The sequence below is a fragment of the Strigops habroptila genome, chromosome 12, assembly GCF_004027225.2.
Source record: "Strigops habroptila isolate Jane chromosome 12, bStrHab1.2.pri, whole genome shotgun sequence".
In the NCBI taxonomy this organism is placed as follows: domain Eukaryota; kingdom Metazoa; phylum Chordata; class Aves; order Psittaciformes; family Psittacidae; genus Strigops; species Strigops habroptila.
This window is the reverse complement of record NC_044288.2, coordinates 15,926,350-15,947,093: the sequence shown is the minus strand read 5'-3', so window position 1 is coordinate 15,947,093 and position 20,744 is coordinate 15,926,350. Positions and strand designations below refer to the sequence as shown.

The 20,744-nt window shown below is 42.3% G+C and overlaps 1 protein-coding gene across 5 annotated transcripts in view; it reads left to right on the top strand.

The window, feature by feature from the left end:
- Window positions 1-18,080, top strand: part of RNF145 (ring finger protein 145) — a 53,535-nt gene extending 35,455 nt beyond the window's left edge. For 4 of the 5 annotated variants that reach the window (XM_030503672.1, XM_030503670.1, XM_030503673.1 and 1 more), the window contains 7 exons: window positions 3,609-3,844; window positions 6,549-6,724; window positions 10,523-10,663; window positions 12,006-12,188; window positions 14,081-14,228; window positions 14,988-15,344; window positions 16,493-17,997. In XM_030503672.1, the coding sequence (XP_030359532.1) occupies window positions 3,609-3,844; window positions 6,549-6,724; window positions 10,523-10,663; window positions 12,006-12,188; window positions 14,081-14,228; window positions 14,988-15,344; window positions 16,493-16,918 (1,667 nt within the window). In that variant the 3' untranslated portion in view covers window positions 16,919-17,997. Of the gene's footprint in view, window positions 1-3,608; window positions 3,845-6,548; window positions 6,725-10,522; window positions 10,664-12,005; window positions 12,189-14,080; window positions 14,229-14,987; window positions 15,345-16,492 lie in introns of all 5 variants that reach the window. The other variant, XM_030503669.1, reaches the window with a different exon arrangement.
- Window positions 18,081-20,744: the final 2,664 nt, after the last annotated feature.

Here is a 20,744-nt window from a genome sequence, read left to right as displayed (position 1 = left end):
TTTAATATTTTTAATAGAAATAACATTGGTATTTTTCAATGAAAGGGAAACTTCAGATATATTTTTTTTCTATCCTGAATTTCTAAATACATTTTGCTGTCTTGTCAAATGACACCAAAGTACAGCTAAAGCCCTTAGCGTGTTTGTATGACAAAATGTTTATAATTAGCTCTTTGAATTTCTCTCGGGTGCAATGCAGGGTCCCATGGTAAAGCAGAGTCCCTCAGGGAGCTTCACAAAGCACTAGGCAGGCCTAGGCAGGAAGAGGTCAGGAAGTGTTGTGTCATTCACAGACAGAAACTAAACTAAGAGTCAAGCCCATTATGCTTCATCCAGGTTTTAATATGGATTAAAAATAAGTGAGAAAAAGATAATACTCCTTGTATCCCATACAGTTTCGGGTTGTACTGGGTGTCAGACTAAAGTGTCCCTGTATCATAATGCACTAAACTGTCATCTTCACAGCAAAATGAAAATACAGGTGCTTTGCTTCATCTTTTTCTTAAATGTTGTGCTGCAGCACTGTTGACAAAGGCACCGAGGCAGGTACCTGGGGAGATAATGGTGCTACTGGTCCAGCTCTTGTTCCTCAAAGTCCTATTCAGAATTAAGGGGATGATATACAGTATGCCAACTGCTTCACAGATTTAATCTTTGTTAATGCTTTTATTCATTAGTGCTTTTTGAATGGACTCTCATAGTCATTTCTTCCCTGCATCTAATTCAGTCTGATGACTGTTGACTAGAGTTACTAATGTTCCAAAGTGCTGGATGGAAGAAATAAATGTCTTTGAAGACTGTCTCTTGGATGAGCGTGCCACTTTGTGAGCATGTCGGCTGTGAACGTTGTAAAGCTGCATGGTTTTGGACGCTACCATGAAGACTTGCTTTTTCTTAGTGCACAATATGGGATTAGATATTAACTTTATATATAATAATATATCACGAGTTTTTAATAGCCTTTAACGATGTAGCCAGGGAATTTGTTAACATCAGCTTTTTAAAATTGGGAATGAAATACAGTTCCCTACTCAAAGTGGCTGGAACAGTGGCTGAACCATATAGGCTTTCTCGTTGCAGATTTTCCATTAGCTTACGAGCTGAGGGGCTTTGGCTACCTGTCAGCAATGTTTAATGTATTTGTGGATGTTTTGGGAAGGGAAAAGAATGTGCAGGAACTTAAGGCAATAGATTTCTTCCTTTATTGCCTCATTCCCTAGCAGAAGAGCCTGGTGTCTTGGTGTCCAGTCTGCAGGAAGAGTCTGGCTGTTGGGCTCATTAGCTGTGTCTGGCAGTTTTCAGTCCATGGTGTTTATGGAGTGCAAACATGCAGCTGGATTTGCTAATCTTAGCAGATAGGTAAAGTGTTAGAATCATTTTATGATTCAATATGAGGTACAAGCTAATTTCTTCTGACCGATGCGGTGATGTTACGTGTGATGACTGACAGTGTACAGCCCCACTTGGAGATAAGCTATGATTTACTGCAGAGAGAGATTGTCTTGAACTAAGGTACTGCTACTCAGCTTAAAATGGGAAGTACCAGTCATTAAAAGCTCCATTGGAGGCATTTTCAGGCCCTTCTTGGAGGGGCTGAAAATTGCAAGGTGCAGACTTCAAGAAAAACATTGGGACCTCCAGAGAAAGTGCTCCATGTATTTCTTTTGATGGCGTACAGCTCTCCTTCCCATGACAAGTAACATTTGATCAGTGTTTAAATTAAAAGGGTGAGAGGGTCAGAGAGTTGAGCAGGGATGACCAGCATACTCAGCACATCACTGCTGGAGGAAAGCAGGTTTTGCTGTTGCATGAGATGAGACTGAACTCAGAGGTCCTGTTTTGTGATTGGAGAGCTCCAGAGCCATCCCAAAGAGTACTAAGTTGTTTAATGTGATGTTGTTGCAATATTTTATTTCAGATGATGACACGCTTACTAAAGAACATACTGGATGCTGGGATTTGTATCCCTTTGTGTGTGAAGCTGGGTTGCCTTAGTTACCATGAGTCGCAGAAATCCTCGCAGGCTGACTGTGCCAGGCTCCTGAATATTGCAGCACAGCATAGTGCTGGTGGTATTTTAAATAGGGTTGTAGCAACGTGTGTGTGGGCAGAGAACAACAAAGCAGAGGGAGAATGCTTCAGAGCTGGTGTGCTGAACTCCTGAAAAGATGAGTAGAGTAACTTTCTCTGAGGCTTACAAGCCCCAGCATGCCGATAGTGTCTTGCTGAGAGCAAGGGTGCTTGTTCTGAAGCGAAATCTGCTAATTCAGAAGTGTATCTAGCAAATTGGTGGTAGGCCTTCAACTTGAAAGAGTTGAATATGTGAAGAGTTGAATGTGTGAAGGAGGAAGAACTTTGTGTGCTTAAGTAGGAGAGATTAGAGATTGCTTTCAGCTCAGTTGCAGTTATTTTGAAAGCAGAAGTCCTTTGCTAGGTGGGGAAGCTGAGCAGAATGAAAGCAAAGCCCTGCTACTGCTATTTCTCCTCCCGCAGTTTCCCTCCGCAGCGTATCCAGAAGGGCTTACAAGGTTGGTAAGCTTATGTGAACATGTGGAGTTAGCACTCACCTAGAGATGGTAACGGCCTTGATTTTGTTACTCTATGTTTTGCTAAGGCTAATTCCCGGTTTTGGGAAAATTTGTGAGATGCAAACATTGTTGGAGGTAGCTCCAAAACAGGATAAGCACTTGGGTTTAGCACCACGTATTGTGGCTTTCAGATGTTAGCTAACACAGATGGTGAACAAGGTTCTGCTTTTAAATAATATCCGATAAACTTCTTCCTTACTGCAAGGTGGTGAGTGAGAATTGTTCTTTTCTGGGCAGTGTGTTTCTCCCCATTCTGTTCCCTCTGAGAGAAAGGGTGCAACTTCCAGTGACTCTAATCAGAGCAGTTACACTGGAGTGGTCTGCTCTGGAAATACCAGCCTCCAGATCTCTGGGTGTGTGGGAGATGTGCTCGTGGCCCTGCCAACTCTTAACTAGAATTTAATCATTAATTACCTGTCACTTGCAAGCTTCAGTCTGTGCAACTGCCTCAGGCACTGTGAAATTATTGAAGTCTCAGCTGCTGACCCGGCTGTTCTCCTGTTGCTCTTCTTGGCCAGTAATTCCTCTTGACAGTAGAAATATTGTTGCTCTAAAAGTCATGTGGGATCTCTGATTGCTTTTTTTGCGTAGATTGGAATGAAAGAGGAGTATAGCTGTGCTTCAGAAAAGCTCCTGCGGTGTATGCAGTTCACACCAGTATTGAAGTTGAGCTGGGGGTATTAAAGAGGGATGACTTTCTGGGTTATCCTCTGCATGATGTATTCCTGGGACTTCATATTAATCCACGTATGATTCTGCATGTATTTGGCGTTTACATCTCATTAATCTTTAAAGTGAAAGCTTGCACTTCATGTAGTTTGAAAATGGTGTTAGCCAGCAAAGGATGCGGAGGAGCCTGGTTTCATAACAGATATGTCCTAGTTAGAACAGTCATAATATGCTGGATGTTGATAACTGTGTTATGGAAAGATAATGTATTAAAAGATGATTTTTTTTTTTTTTTTTTTTTCCTGAAGAGGATAATCATCTTGATTATAAAATACTGTGTCGTGTTTTCAGGTCAGCTGGTGGTATGTACGCTCTGCTCCTGCGTCATGAAAACAAAACAGATCTGGCTTTTCTCTGCACACATGCTCCCTCTGCTGGCACGACTTTGCCTGGTCCCTTTGGAAACCATCGTCGTCATCAACAAATTTGCCATGATTTTCACTGGTTTGGAAGTTCTCTACTTTCTGGCATCAAATCTTCTGGTGCCCTATAACTTGGCAAAATCTGCGTACAGAGAGCTTGTCCAGGTAAGACAGCAAATGTAACGATTGCATTTTCCTTGGCCTGAGCCTTTTTTGCAGGAAAGAAGGAGAAAAATACTTTGGCTATCTTCTGTATGCAACTGTGTATGTGTGTTCCCCTTTCTTAGCAAACCAAATATGTTCCTGTCCATAGCATCTTCTTTCTTTAATTTATGGTAGCTTATAATTTGTATGGGTGAGCAGTTAAGACATTAGTTTGAATTATGCTGCTGGCCAGCTGAGCATGTTCACTTTGCTTGGACTTTGCTTCGTCCTGCCCAAATCCAGGCTAAAAGACAAGGTTGTAGCAGAATGGAATTTATTTAAAGCCTCATTAAGTGAGCAAAGTAATCCCCATGCATTAATTGTAGTAGCTGTTCATTTCAAAAGATGCCTTCTGTATGAAAAGCGTTTATAATTATAGTAGTGGTAAAGTGGGAGTAACACTAAAGCTCATTTTGACTCTAATAATCACTGACTTGCAGTCAGTGATCTGTAACTTGCAGACAGTGATTTGAAAAGTCTGTAGTATTTTTCTTTAGAACAGCAGCATTGCTGAGACCTCTAACAAAAGAGTTAGCAGAAACAGAGGAGACTGATCTGACACGTATCCATTTTGTTAACGCTTTGACATCTAATATATATTTAGTTGAAAAGACACTTTGTTAGTGGTACAGAAACATCACACCATGTTTCTCGGTAAAAATAAAATGTGTGTGTGTATGTGCATACTTCTTTGTATTTTGACATAAAAAGTTTGATGCTTGCTTGAACCACTTGCTGGATTCTTTTCAAACCAAGCCACTGTTTTCTGACTTCTGCTCCTCAGTCCCAAAGCAGTCTGAAAATTAACTTGTTAAGCTCTTGTAAAGCTCCGCTTTGCTGTCATATCTGTCATACACAAACAAAAACTTGGCAGCAGTAGGTGTCTAGTGTGCCAAGGTCTCAGCCTGTCATGTTGATCATTGCTGTCTGGTTATTTATTTTATATATAATTGGCCTTTGGAGCAGGATTATCTTTCTGTGTTTGTACAGCACCTAGCATGGTCTGATCTCACCCATAACTGGCTTGTAGATTTGCTGATTAAAAACTAATTTGGGAGTTAACTGGCAAAGCTTCAGTATCTTTGTGTTCCCCTGCGAATAGGAAAATCGTGCTTACTGTTCACTTAATATGGTAGCATTTGGGGTAAACCAGTTGCATGTCTTTGTACAGCTTGAAAACTTGCAACAGGTTGAAACCAGTACTTCCAGTTTCCATGTGCATGAACAATGCAGCATTTGGCTTCCTGACATGAAATTCAGATTGGATGTAGGTTGGAGAGTAATGTATCTATTTTATTTTTTTTATTAGACGCTTGTGTTTAAAACACTTCAACATTTTATGAAATGTTTAATTGCAAATACATTCATGTGTGGCAAAACTGGTCAATATTAGGATGTTAAACACCAGGAGTGTTTCCTGAGCCATAAAAGGTGGGGCCAGGCTGCTTTGTGTCTGTGTGTGTGTGTTTCAGACTATGCCTAATGGTATAATTTTAAAGCAAGTCCAGAGCCTTGGCTGCCTACTTGCAGCAGAAGATGCCAGAAATACCTCATGGTTATGAATCTACATTATGAGCGTAGCATGACCCTTTTCTGATGTGGTGAAGCACTCTGCCAGGAGCTGCACAGGATAGCTTGCATTGGTCCCAGGCCAAGGGAGAACCGAGGGGGATCTCCTGAGGGCTGGTACACTTCTTCCACATGTCTGTGTGCAAAGCTAAACGCAAGAGCTTGGCACCATATCCCTGCCAGCAGCATATGCTTGTCCATCGGCCACAGTACATACTGCAGCAGGTCCCATGAACATAATATCCCTTATGCTTGTCAGGAAAGACTAAGTAGGCAGCTTTTTTAGCTTTTTTTTTTTTTAGCTGAAATTTGCTAGCCATTATGGATTGTATGTCACTGTGGGAAGCAGGTGATGAGGAAATAGTAGTTACGAGTGATTTCCTCTTGAGCTTTTGTATGAAGTCCAGCTATATGAAGTTCCAGCTTCTTGGAAATGACTGCATGGTAATTTAGTCTTTGAAGCTCAAATAACTTCTTTTGTATTGCAGAATCTTCTGAAATAACTCTTAAGTATTAATTTCAAAACACTTGGTAGATTAGGAGCAGTCAGACGTCTGGTACATGTTCTTTTTGAGATACTTAAAATGTCTGAGGCATTTAGTTTTTCCTTAAAAACAGGTCAGTAAAGCAGATTTACTGTGCTGAAGTGATGTGGCTCCTATTTCAGTACCTATGAGTGCAGTGACTTGGCAGTAGCTACAGAGAAAACAACATTGCTATGGCTTAAGCTGGGCAAAAAGGTCCAAGAGGGTTGTGTGTTAACTGGAGGCCTGTGTCCTCACCCCTCTGGCTGTGAGTGGGCTGCAGTCAACAGCTCCCAGCCACTTCTTGGTAGGAAGGTGCATTCAGCTGGTCTGATAGTTTGCTGCACAGTCAGGTACTTCTCTTTACTTCAAGATAGTGGTACTATGTTGCCGCTAAACCTGGGTTCTCCCTTTGTCAGACTGTAATTTGATGTATCTCCTTTTCTTTGGGATGGCTAATGCCATGTGAATTATCCTTAGCTTCCTTGTGGCTGTATTGTTGATTGTCCTTTTGTTATCAAATCACGGGTGCTGTGAACCAGTAACAAACTGCATTTTTCTGTCTTGCCCAGGTGGTGGAGGTGTATGGTCTCCTGGCTTTGGGGATGTCTCTGTGGAACCAGCTGGTCGTCCCAGTTCTTTTCATGGTGTTTTGGCTTGTCTTGTTTGCTCTTCAGATCTATTCCTATTTCAGTACACGGGATCAGCCTGCCTCAAGAGAGAGGCTCCTCTTCCTCTTCCTGACAAGGTAATTAACTAGTCTGCAAAAGGTTTTCTGTCATTACTATCTTCTGAAATGAGTGTGCTTTTTTAGGCACTGGGTATATAGGTTGGCTTTATTGCATTTAGATGCCAAGCAAATATTTGTCCTTATTGCAGCAACCATATATGTAAGCCCTGTTAAGCTTGTCCTTCAGAGGCATGGATCCCATTCAGAACAGACAGCATTAGCAGAACTGTGGGACAGTTCCCAGAGAAAGCAAAATACTCCTTTGATGAGGAAATAGCTACAATTAGAGCTTTGGTCCAGAAGTTGTTTTCAGTATACAGATTGGTTTTAAGGCTGAGATATTTCAGCTGAATTTCAGTCCAACTGATACTCATGATTGTGGTGCTTTCTGAGACTTGTATGTCTTGTTTCATCATTCTGGTGTGGGACACATTCTTGAGTTCGTCCAAGCAGCCAAAGTACTCCACTCCCAAAGTACTTTTGAGCCCAGTGGTTAATTTGGCAGAGGTGTAAAGATCTTAGATACCAGATTCCTAAAAGCTTTGTAAAAACTGGTGGTGAGATAAAGGAGAGGCCTGTGTTCATGCTGTTTCTGAGAGAAAAGCAGCATTTGGGAGATTCTGGCTGGAACCTCCGTGCCTTTGCTGGCTGTTCTTTAACTAGAAATGACAGCATACAAAAGGGAGTGGGAGTGTGGGGCAGAGAGAAACGGGGTGTGCTGCAAAGGATCGGTTACACAAATTAGATAGGGTAATACGGGGATGGGAAGAAAAGAGGTAATAGTTGTCTAAACACAAAAGCAACACAGGACACTCTTTAGAGATCATACGCCATTAATTCTGCTGTGGACAGCACATTGAGTAACTTGCTTGTCACTGCAATTTTCCAGTCAGACTTTACAATTGCTTATCTTTTTCTTGCCTGTCTGTGTGTCTATCTGTCTATGGTGCAATAGTGTAAGCTGTCAAAATTCACTATCATTAAGGAGAAATGTCAGGGATTTTATTGCATGTAGTATTACATGCAGTAAACTGCATTATGTCACACTGCATTATGTAAAAGTGCTGACTATGTTACCTGGTTGTTCACTAAACCATTGGTCTCAAGCTTTTCCTCCTGCTCGTCTCTGCTGCAATTTTAGCTTTGTTTCAACTGAGCACTGCTGTTAGCAGAGGTGGGGGAAGTGATTCTTTTCCTTATAAGTAAGTTGAGTTTATTCCTACACCAAATTGTTAACTTCTGTTCATGGCAAAACAGGGTACTTGCTTTGCAGGCTTGCGTTGACTTGATCTGCGAGTGATTGAATACCAGTTGATCTGTGAAGTTCTCCCTGCAAGTGGAAAAATACAGAAAAACTATCCAAATGTGCTCAGCCCTGTTGCAGTAGAGAAATCAGAAATGCTTATTCATCTTAAAAACAAAAACCCAATACCACTAATAGCCTCTTACCTCCTAGGAGGGAGCTGAAATACCTTTTGAGGACGGTTATAATAATGTAGTGCTGGCTGTTCAACAAAGTGGAAGAAAAGATGTGTTCTTCCATGAGAGTGAGTGAATGAATTCTGCATCTGCGCCCTTCTCTTAAAATATTATAGCTGGAATTCAGGTGAGAGCAGTTGGGGTGTGCAGAATAGCTGTGTCCAGTCCTCATAGGAATATCAGAGTGGCTCTGCTGGCTCAGACCAAATACTGTCTAGCCCAGGATCTAGTTTCCAGCAGTGGCTGTAAATGGATACCTGGAAAAACATCCGCCCGTAGTATGACAAACAGGACGTTTCCTAGTACTCTTTCAATCCTGCATCCAGCTTCAGCCGTCAAGCTACATTAGCTGGATATGGTTAATACGCATCCAGTAACCCTCAAAAGGACTTCTCTTCCATCAGTTTGTGCTTGCTGTGCTTGAACCCATGTACACCTGCATCATTGAAAGATCCCAAGCAAGGAGTTTCACAGCTCAACTTGGTCTGTATGATAAAAAAAAAAATCTATTTTGATTGTTTGAACCCATATAGTTTCATTCAGTGCCCCTTGATTCATGTATGGCAGTGGGAGAACAACATACCAAACAGTTCTGTTCTTTAAAATTGGGAGTAGCATAAGTTTGTTCTTCTCAGACTGGACAGCTCTTGCTTGCATGTTTACTGTTTAAAAACTGTTCTGCACCTTTCATTGTCCTTGCTCCTGTCAAGATCCTTTCCATGGGTATGTAACTGCTGTTACATTTGATTTTTGAGGCGCCTTGAAGAGTTCAGCTCTTTGGGACAGTTTATAAACATGTTCTTGACACATAAATAGAACACTCGGAGCTCCCCAGGCTTCTCTTTGAGCTCTTAATTTTCTCTGGGACTCTTGCTTAGTAGATCATCTGAAAGTAAGTTCACGGGTGTTAAAATTACTCTTGGCAAAAAAGGATTGGGCATCAGACAGAAGAGCCAGAGTCTTGATTTCTGAAAATTTATCTTGAAGGAAAACTTACAGAGTTCCTCAGGTATCCTGCAGAAATACCTGCTTTAAATACTGCATTTCTCACTACCATTGACCAGCAGGAATATTTGAAAACCTTTTCAGTGCAGCCTAGCTTGGTAACCAGGCAGAACTTGAAGGCTTACCAGAAGCCCTGCAAATAGTATATGTAAACACATCAACATTTTCTGTTGTGAATGGCTTTCAAAGGAGTTTTCCAGTTAAAGACGTCATTAAGAGAGACAAACTAAATGTCTCTTGGACAAGCTTTGTTTGTTTTTGAGGCATGTGTTTCCTCAAAGTCCTTTTGTCTTGTCAGAGCACTGGACTGGTTCACTCTTCAGTTGCTTAATTAGCCTGACATGGTTTTGACCACCATGTTTTCTCTCACAAGACTATTGTCCTGGCGAACAAGCAAAGATTTTATTTATTTGTTTGCAAAAGGGGGTGTCAATGTATATTACCTTGGATAATATATGTGAGGATTTCCAGATGTGTAATCCCTGGTTGACAGGGATTTCTGGTTCTGTGTAAGCTGATGCTTTACGTAGTGCTGGGGCATGTGGTGGTGCACTGCATCTTCCCTTCTTCTGGCAGCATTGTGTTTCAGAAGCCAAAGTACACTCTGAGGCTTAGGCTGCTCTAAAAGGTGCCAGAATCAACAGAAGGTGAGGGAGCTGAAGTAATGCAGCTATTCTCAGCATCAGCAGATGTATTCTGGGGTCTCAATCTGTATGACTTCACTGCTGTCGCAAAGGAGAGGAAGAAGCCTCTGCAGAATACTCTTCACTGTCTTACTTTGCTGCTGCTGGCTCGGCGGTATGAAAAACAGGCGTTGCCTACCTGAACCCGGTGTGAACGCTACTGCAAAGCCCTCAGTCTCCCAATAGCATTTATCAGTTTGATGTTTGTTTGCATTATTGTGGATCTGAGTGGAAAGCACCTTAGTGAATTCATCTGCTTTAACTCTGTGCTTCTCGTAGCTGGCAGAAATTCAGCAGGTAACCTGGGTGCGTTGTGGGTGTCAGATTGACTTTAGGTTATGAAAACCCTGCGCAAGCAGGACAGTGCCACCGTGTGGCACAGCGCTGGAGAGGGACCGGAGAAACACCATAGCACAGCCCTGACAGCAGCATTAGCTGAGATGAAGTTGCATCTTGGGAAGGAGTAACAGAATACATCTCATCTTTTTCTTTTTCTAGAAGCATTTCATGATGGTTTAGAGTTTTTAATATTTTCATTAAACCAATTTTGCTTCAAAGCAGCTTGCACAGTTAACAGGACAAAGGGAGAGATCAGCACGTTGCTTTTAATTGATGGACCTTTTGTTTTTCTTTCCCTCTCTCCTCCCAGTATTGCTGAATGCTGTAGCACTCCGTATTCTCTGCTGGGCTTGGTCTTCACAGTCTCTTTTGTTGCTTTGGGAGTTCTGACTCTCTGCAAGTTTTACTTGCAGGGTTACCGAGCATTCATGAATGATCCTGCTATGAACAGGTAAGTGCCTTGTTGTGCCTAAGGTCTAAAAAGAAGGGATTTATACAGAAACATATAGGTTGCTTTGCAGTTTTTTAACTTATGAACTCTTGGGTATCCTTGACAGGCATTTTGTATGCCAGCCTTTTTGCATTGGAAGGATTCGAGGTGAAAATACAGCTTGTCACAGACTTCTTGGGAGATGGTTAATTTCTGTAATAAATGCAGAGCTCTTAGTTGGGATTTATAAAAGCACATTTGGATTGTCTTAGTGCTTTCATTTTCATGAGTCACTGGAAAATTTTCACATGCTTGGATAATATAAACACTTCATCTTTCCATTTCCTCATCCTGTAGCCATGTGTGAAACATTACTAATCTGTGAGGCTTAAAACACAGCATTGTATGGATTGTCTGTAAATTACTATGGGAAATAACCAAAATATGGAAACTGCCTTTTCTTAACACTTGTCCCAACTTGTCCAATAGGAAATTGGGATCCTAGGTATGACACTACCTTTCTCAGTTATTCCAGCCCTTAACTCTGTAGAAAGTTCAGACCATATGCAAGAGTATTTGACATTTTGGATCCCATGATGTGGAGTGAAAATGTTATAAATTGGGGGTGCCCAGGAGTAGTCTACATAAAAGCATCTTTTGAGTAAGAATGCAGTTCTGGGTGATCTGTTCTTTAACTGTGCCAAATACTGGTGCTGAATTGTGGTCCTCAGAGGTATTAAATTCAGTCTGAGGTTCCAAGCTAAGAAGAAGAGGACAAGCGTATAGGTACACAGAGGATAAACAGAAAAATGGCTAAATTGCTGGTTGCCTGAACTGGGCACAGAGTGGGTTGTTGAGCCAAGGATGTTTGCCCAGGGCCAAAGGACAGACAGGAGGGTGGTGATGGAGAAATGTAACCAGCGGAGAGGGTCTTCATGGTGATCTAGGAATGAGGCTGACTGGTACCCAGGTCTAGAAATAGCAGGATTGCTTAGGGCTCATTTAGGTAATACTGAGGCAGGTGGGTTCCTCCTCTTAAGGCACAACCTGGGTCCTTACAAGGCTTTATACCGGGGGAGGACTCTCTCATTAGGTGGTTTCTGCTGGGCTGCATGTAGCCCACATGCTGCTAGGCAGGAGCAGGCTGAAATCTGCTGGTTCCTAACCTCCAACACTTCAGTGTTTCTGAAAACACTCTTCTCTGATTAAAGCCTTAGCAGGGACATCAGTAAAAGCTAAAACCAGACATTTGAAGGGTTGTGGCAGAAAGCTTGTTTCCTGGTGTTTCTAGATGTATTTTTGAACCATCATTGACACACAGAAAGATGTAATTGATTGTTCTTTTGACTCTCTTAATCTGCAGGGGAATGACTGAAGGAGTCACACTTCTCATCCTGGCTGTGCAGACAGGTTTGATTGAGCTCCAAGTTGTGCATCGGGCGTTCCTGCTCAGTATTATTCTTTTCATTGTGGTGGCATCCATACTTCAGTCCATGCTGGAAATTGCTGATCCTATTGTCTTGGCATTGGGAGCCTCAAGGGACAAGTAAGAGACTGGTTTCCTAAAATGAAAGTTACTCAATGCTGTTTTAGGAGGTGATAAACTAGTCATTGATGGCCTGATTTGGCTTTTTAGTAGCTTGTAAAGTTACCCTGTCCTTTGTATGCAGATTTCCTTTCCAGTCTAAATTCTCTAGCTTTTCCCTTCCTATCCTGCTTTCTCAAGGGCACACGGTATAATACTTTTCCCTGTGCTGTATGCTGGCAAACAGGGGTGACTTTGGTCACCTGCTCCTGCCCAGGACTGCATGCATCTATCCTGTTCAAGGCCATGCTGTTATGCAGCTGCTGGCTGCCCACCCTGAGTATGGCACTGTTCAGTGGTTATTCTCCCTACCAAGAGTGTCAGTGTGCTGTGGTCTCAGTTAAGCAAATCCAGGACTCCCTTGCCTGTGCTTTTCCCACCCACCATTGTGTGGCTTTGCAGAATGGTTTTGCTTAACCTCCTCTGCAGTTGGGTAGGTTTCCCTCTAATGCAGTGATCTCAGCCAGCTCTTGAGGGTGGGAAGTTGCTAAGAGTGACCTCCTGTTAAATATTGTAAACCTTTTTATTTTTTCTGTGAGACTGCGATCCCAAAATGATAGGGTTTACTGGTAGAAAATAAGAGGTGGAAGGCTTGCATTAGTACACCAGATGTTCTGATGATGTGGGATTGTTGTTTAAGTTCAATTTCTGATTTGAAAAGCTGTACTGGTATCTGGTGTTCTTGTATTAATCTGTATCTTTGTTAATTGCTTGTGTCTTTTTCTGTAACCTGTAAGTGAAGAAATGAAAGAGAAGGTTTATTTGTGTGTAGAGAGTTTGTTTAGCTTAGAGGCTACTTGTAGCCAGTATGTTCTGCCTGCAGCCATGTTAACTTCAAATATAGTAACACAGAGAAAGGGAGCAGAGCCGGGATATGAGCATCTGCCCAGCTTAAACAAGCAGTCTGTGGTGACAGTGAGTTTTAACTCTCTTCTGCCAAATCTCCCAGGCGGTTCTAAATCAACTAAAATCAGGATAAATTCCACTTCAGCTTTGCCTTTCTCCCTCACCTACAGACACAGAATTGCATGCCTCATAGTGTTCTGATGTTTCTTCGGACAGTTTCTTAGCCAGCTTCTGCTGCTGTTCTTTCACTACCCCTGTACCTCTTTTCCAGGCCTAAATGAGGTTAAAATACCTGAGGAACATGCAGAGGTAATATAGTAAATTACTGGAGATATCCTGAAAGCCTTCCCAATGGGTGGGTGTAAAAAGATTGACGGTGTATTTAGGTTGGGGAGGAAATGAGGAAGAAGTAAATGATAGGAGCAGAGTAAGGACTGGCAGAGATGAATGTTCAAGTCCTGCTGCATTTCTTTTGTGATGTCTGAATTGGGGAATACGCTTCTAAAGACAGCAGGGTTAAATCTGGTGATGAAAGAAAATATCTTTGCCCTATGCATATTAGCAAAAAGACACAGAAGAGTTGTAATAAGTATATAGTATGGGTAAACTGTGTTTATATGGAAAAGTGTACAAACAGATACATGCATATTTAGTAATTTTCTTTATTTTACTGGTCTTTCATCTGGAACATTCAGTATCTTGGATACTTCATTTGTCCAACCACTGACCTGACCCATTATGACAATTACTGTGGGTGAATTTTTTGCCCATAATTTTGTCTTTGTATTGAAAACAGGAAAGGCCATATGAGAGAGAACTTTTCATACTGTATGTGGTGTAGGCATGCATGCTGGCAATGAGACTGCGCCTGAGTAAAATACAAACTCCTTTCAACAAGTTAAAGCCTCGAGCAAACATCTAGCGTGCCTACATCCAGCAGGCAGCCCATTCTTATCCTGACACTCAAATCTGACTTAAAAAATAAAACCCTATTGTGTTGTTTGCAGGAGTCTGTGGAAGCACTTCCGAGCAGTCAGCCTCTGTTTGTTCTTACTCGTGTTCCCTGCGTACATGGCCTACATGATTTGTCAGTTTTTCCACATGGATTTCTGGCTGTTGATCATTATCTCCAGCAGTATTCTAACCTCTCTTCAGGTAAGAAAGTTAGCCCTGTAGTAACTGTGAAGCCCTGATTAACTTGTGATTCTGTTACTCTAGAGGAGGGATATACATGATGAGGAAAGACCAGGGATGATAGAAGGGCAGAAGTACAAGGTAGGATATAAAATCTCTTTCTTTAGCCTGTATCTGAGGCTAAGGGGCTCCTAGGAGTGGGCTGAGAACATAAGTGAATGGAAGTTATTTCAAATTGTAAAGCCAGAAGGCTTTTTGGTTGGATTTGATAATCTTAAAGGTCTTTTCCAACCTAGTAGATTCTATGATTCTATAACTATCATAGTAAAAAGTTTTTTGGTTTTTTTTTGTTTTGTGGGGGTTTTTTTTCCCCAGAGTACTCATTTATGTATTGTTACTTAGCTATGGCTCTTTGAAAGTGATTTGATGTTCAAAACAGAGTGGTATAAATACAGCAAATGTTTTCTAATATGAGTATTTGTTATAACACTAAAATCACTGCTCAGGATGCTCAGCACTTCTGTTGAATCAGCTCAGCTATGCTCTTGACTGAGGAAAGTACAGAAGCGGAAGTACTTGGGAACAAGCTTACATGCTTTGCAAGAAAGAGTGACTTTAATTTGTCTTGAAGCTCAGCAACAGTTTTACTACTTGGGGGCTCACCTGCTTTCTATCTGGTTTGGGAGCATTGTGTTTACAGGGCTCCTTGGGCAATGCTGGATGACTTAAGCCTTGGTTCAGAATTGAATGTTGAGCTCATGGTCTTTCGCTGTGTTACAGGTGCTTGGAACACTCTTCATTTATGTTTTGTTTATGGTGGAGGAATTCAGAAAAGAACCTGTAGAAAATATGGATGATGTGATTTATTATGTGAATGGCACGTACCGGCTGCTGGAATTCCTCGTTGCTCTCTGTGTGGTGGCATACGGTGTCTCGGAGACAATCTTTGGTGAATGGACTGTGATGGGTTCTGTGATCATCTTCATTCACTCCTATTACAACGTGTGGTTGCGGGCCCAGCTGGGATGGAAGAGTTTCCTTCTTCGTAGAGATGCTGTGAATAAGATAAAATCACTGCCTGTTGCCACAAAAGAGCAGTTGGAGCAACACAATGATATCTGTGCTATCTGCTACCAGGTAGGAATGAAAGTGTCAGAAGATTGACTTGAATTTAAATACCTCTAGACTGTCAAGTTCAGTCTGCAACTAGTAAAATAAGTTACTTGAATTATGGTTAATGAGTAATATTGTGCTCAGAAAATCACTTGAATTACCCAGTTTTCTGCTTTGTGTAAATTAATTTGGAGCGTGGTCACAGAGAGAGCTTTTATGAATAAAGAGATAGTTTGGAAATGTTTAAAGTTTCATTCCTCTTTTTTCCTCAAGTTACACAACAAACTGCTTGCTTGAGCTTCTTTGAAACCTCTTGTGTTTGGGTTGATATGGTCTCAAAAGTAACAGCAGATGTCTCCATTCTTCATTAGTGGAAGATTTTGTTTGTGAAACACAATGTGTACTCCGTAACTGATTTGTTGTTATTCCATAGAAGCAGCTCAGTCTTTACAGACATCACTTCTTCCGCTTCATGTGCAATGTCAGTTTTATAACAGAAACCTAATTATCAAAAGTCTTTCTAATGTAAGCCAGCAGATGTAAGTACCTTAGAAATCAATGCTGAAAGTAGTATCTTTATCATGCCTCTAGCTCCAAGGTCTCTTTCTCTTGGATAGAAATTGTAGTTACGTATGACAGTGAAAGAACCACCCAAAGATGAGTGTGCAGTTGAAGAGCAGTTGGATTGACTCCAAACTTGATACTCCAGACTCTTTGAAGAGTAAAACTACTGGTGCCAGATTGAATGATGGTGTTTGAAACACCAGACTAGTAATGTGTGGGTCTCCGCTGACAGAGTTCAGGAGTTACTTAATTTCTGGCTTGCTGCTGTTACATGTCGTATCTGCAAGTGTGCTGGTTTTGACGTGCACAATTGCTTCTTAAACCAACTAATCCTGCGACTCTCACCCTACAAGATCTTTTATTTAATAACATCTTATAAATAAAGCTTTTTGCCTCGTTTCTAATCCCTGTGATATGAACAGCCAGACCTGGCCTGTGTTTGTGTTTGAATGTGGAGGCTTGTTGATATGATGGAAGGAACATTCTTTTACTTACCTGTGGACTGCTTCACTCTTCTGTAGCTAATGGACCCATCAGATATATGAGGTGAGAGGAAAGGAATGGGTTTACAAATAATGTGATCTTCCTTCTTTTTTTATGTCTTTCAGGATATGAAAACTGCAGTGATCACACCATGTAGCCATTTTTTCCATGCGGGTTGTCTTAAGAAATGGCTGTATGTGCAAGAAACTTGCCCTCTATGCCACTGCCAACTTAAGAGCCCTTCACAGCTTCCGGTGCTGGGACCGGAGCCAGTTCAACAGCCAAATTCTACTGCAGAGCAGAATACCAGACCTGGAGATGCAGCTGAGCCACCTGGTGCTGAACCTGACAATGGGCCAGATGCAAAGGACAGCCTTAGCAAGAGCAATGGCCAAGCTGCTGGTGGACAGGATGGCCTGGAGGGGTCTCAAAACATGGACAGTGACACAGGCCCATGCGAGGCCAGCCAGGGAGCAGCTTGTGCTGCAGAACTAACAGCAGCCCCAGAGGGGTGCCCCGCTCCAGATCCAAGGGTTTGTGTCCAGCTTTAAGGAGACGAAGGATGACACAGGAACAAACACATTTCAGAGATCCAAGTTTGACTCAGAAGAAAACCTATCCTTCCACAGCTGTGAAAGAAGTTTAGCTATTAATGCTGGTCAAAATGTAATCTCCCATGCTGATTTTTATGGGCTGCTTGGTAGTGGTAACTCCAGTGAGATGTAGTAGAAATGACTCCAGAAGCTCTCTGAACTGCGCGCATAGGAAGGATGTCTGGAAGCAAATTGCAGTGAAAGAGTGTATTCAAGACGCAGGTGAGGGATAAGAGGAATGAGAGGTCTGTGAGAGGCTGCAGACAGACAGGAAGAGGGTATCACATTCAGCCATGTCCCGGGGTACCTGAGAGGTGTTCAATGCAGCAAATTGCCAGTCTCTGGTCGCTGACTGTTTTTTATGGCACGTAAGCAAAAATCAAAGCTACAACAGCAGTGATTGTACTAGAAGATGGAAGCACTCTTTAATACGTCCTGTCTATGCTTTGGGTGTTCTTGGTGGGGCAGTTGCATTTGAATTCATGTAACCTATAGTGACTCTTGACTTTTATGACGGAGTCTTCAATATTTTGATGTATATGAAACTTTTGCTAATAATGGGCACAGTCTGGGCTGCATGAAGTAAACTAAAGCTCTAATGAACACTTTGGCCTCTGCTACCATGTGCAGGAGGCAAGTGGGATGAGTTTTAGGGCACAGATAGAGGCCTTGCAGTACTGTGCTGTGTAATGTTTAATTCTTGCAGCTGAATTAAAACAGTATTAAACTCTGGCGATATTTGCACTTTGGGAATGAGTACATTATTGTGTATGATCAGACTCCGCAAATGCCACTTTTAAAGCTGTTAATAGGTTTGCACCTTTTTTTCTTTGACGAGGACATGTCCATACTTAAATTTTTACATTCATCATGGCTTCAAGTAGAACTAGGGACTGGGGTAGGGGAATAGGTGGGAGTAGGGAGCAGGCAATTTTTTTATGTGAATTTTGATATGAAGAGAAATTAGTCACTTATTTATACGATAGGCTTGACTCAAGTGTTTTTCAAAGTCGGTATTCCTAATGTGAAATGTGATACTATTTTATTTTTAGTAGTAAATTTGGATGTAGACTGACAGACATAGCTGAATGTCTTAATAAATTACATTTGAAGATTTTTACACCTGGTTATGTGATTCTTGCACTGAAATGGCATGAATTAAGGATGTGTTGAGAGGCTCTTCTGCAGCAGTAGCTCTCTATTCCCCTTGGAGCTCAGTGAAACTTCTGATGCACATGCTCTTCCCCCGTTTCCATTTCAGTGCTGTGTGTCCTGGTGATACCTCCTGGCCTCCCCCAGGCCTTGTCACCAGATCTTGGCCACAATAGCAGAACACTGGGGCACGTTTGCTCCCAGAGGCTGTGCCTGCTGCTGAACCTCAAGCAAAACCCAAACCTATTTCCTTCTCACCTGATAGGAGGGGAGTATCAGTTACACCATCCTTTGGTTCTGTATCTCGGTTTTGTTTCCTTGCGTATTAATCAGAAATGTAGATTTTTCCATCTGCTTCACTGATCCTTGCAAAGCTTTTATAAACACCTGCGTGTGTTTGGAGGGGGGAAAACTGTGAGGCTTTTTTCTTGAACTCTTTCACTGCTGTTAATCAGTGGTCTGGGTCCTGCTCTTCAGTACCTGCAGTTCTGTGGAATTGAATCTCTCTCAAAAAGATGTGTATGTGTCCAAGCTTTTAATCTGCATAATTTAGACTGTTTCCATTCCAGCCACACTTAAAAGCCTGTGGAGGCGGAAAGTGGGGGTTTTGGGGGTAGCACTGTTGCAGGGTGCTCTTTAGTATTGTGAAACAAAGACTTTCCCCTCAATTCACAGATTATGTTTTTGAAGGACGCCCTGTGAAACTGCTTGCTGTCCCTGGGTACAGGAAAATGACCCCAGAAGTTCTTCACATTAACAATGGGAAGGTTTTCCTTTGTTTAAGATATCTCCCTTACATGGTGGGGAGCAAGTGGTGCCCAAATGATCAGGAAGAGAGGAGAAGAGCCAGGCTTGGCCTGTCTTGTGAAATGAAGGTTGAAGGGTCGTAACTGCTCTACAGTTACCTTGGGGTGAGTGCAGGGAAGGGAGGAGAACAACTCTCCTCACCTACAGGACTTTAATGCAGGCAGTGGGGCAGAAAGGAGTCACGGGGGTCATTGACTCCAGTTCCTTGCTGTCCCACACTTTGTCATGTCATCGCTTTCATAAATACAGGAACTGGTGTTGGAAAAGTAACAAAAAAATGTTTGCATTCGCTGCTTCTGCTGAGGTTCCTCAGCCTGACTTCTTGGCAACAAACCTTTTCATTTCTACCCTAAATTGTTCATAGCTAACTGGTAATGCAAAAACTAGAGGAAAGGACTCTGGATTCACACCACCACTGGTAAGAGGTAAGTGCACCTGGAGACTCCTTGTTAAGAACCAACAGGCCCACAGCAGATTCAACAACCACAGCGTCAGCCAGGACTGTGGGTCGGACACCATGGATGTGGCGCTGGAAAGGAGCCTGGCAGGAGTGGCAGGTATGTGCTGTATTTTAGGAGAAATGATGCTGCGAGATTACCGCTGGAGTGAACCAAAAGCAACTAATTCCATGCTGGAGAAGGTGTTCAAAGGTGTGGAGGCTCAGGCAGTTAGCAGAGTTGAGCATCCTGGCAAAAGGGGCAGGATGAGATGAAAACTGCACCTCTGTACTTTAAGAAGGCTATTTCCAAAAGGGAGAGAAGAGAAAGGAGGGGAGGCTGCTGGCTTGGGGAGTTCATAGGAACAGGACTTCAGTTGAGAGATGGAAGTTCCCTTCATTAGGTGCCAACACCGTTACAAAGAGTTGTTTGTAAAAGCCAGCCGAGGTGGAGTGTGGACGTTGTGTGGAGTTCATGAGGCAGAGCTCACTGGGTAGTGAAATCTGCTGGACTACCAAGTGAAGGGGGGAGGGATGTGCAAGTGTGTTCACTTTTGCTTCATTTTGGTTTTGTTTTTTTCCCCACTTGGAATGCTGACAAAACACCATTTTCTGAAAAGTGAGGGACTGTGAGGTCTGGGAGGAACTTAAAAAGAAGCCTGCAAGGAATGGGAGTGGGTGGGAAATAAATACTGATAAGCCAAGCAGGCTGTATCTTGTGGGTCAGGAAGTTCAGGGATGAAGTGAGACTTGCCAAAACTCGTGCCAAGTTAGATCTTGCAGAAGATCAACTGTGTAACTGGAAGGGGAAAGAGAGGAAAAGGGGGAGGCTGCTCTGAGGGAGCAGGGAGGTAAGGAATGAAATGAAATGAACCTTCTGTCTTGATGCTCTCTAGAGCATCTGGGTGAATGTTCCTGACCTCTGAGCTTTGTCTGGTGCAGAACTCCCTCTTGGACACTGCTTGCTTTGAGTTGATTTTCTTTTACTCTGCAGCTGTGCATGAGTAAATGGGGAAAAAATGCTTTTTGAGTGTTTTATGATCAGGGTACAACTGTAGGCTGAGGCTTGAAATCATTTTCATGTGGACTCCTTCTGATGGTGATTTGATTGACGAACATCTGGACTCAAAAAGATGCTTCCAGCTAGGTGATATAATGGGAACAGTTGAGAATTTTATGGCTGGGTGGTTTTTTTGTTGGAAATGGGAACACTGATTGCATGGGATGATGGTGTGTGTCTGGTCAGTCCTATGGAGTATCCCAGGGCTGCTGATTTACCAAGTCCACTGCTCTGGGCTCAGGGAAATGTATTTGCACAAGGCGAGATGTCTCCATGAGACAAGCAAACAAGTCTGCGGCTAGGAAATTTGATTTGAAAGCCTTAGTTTG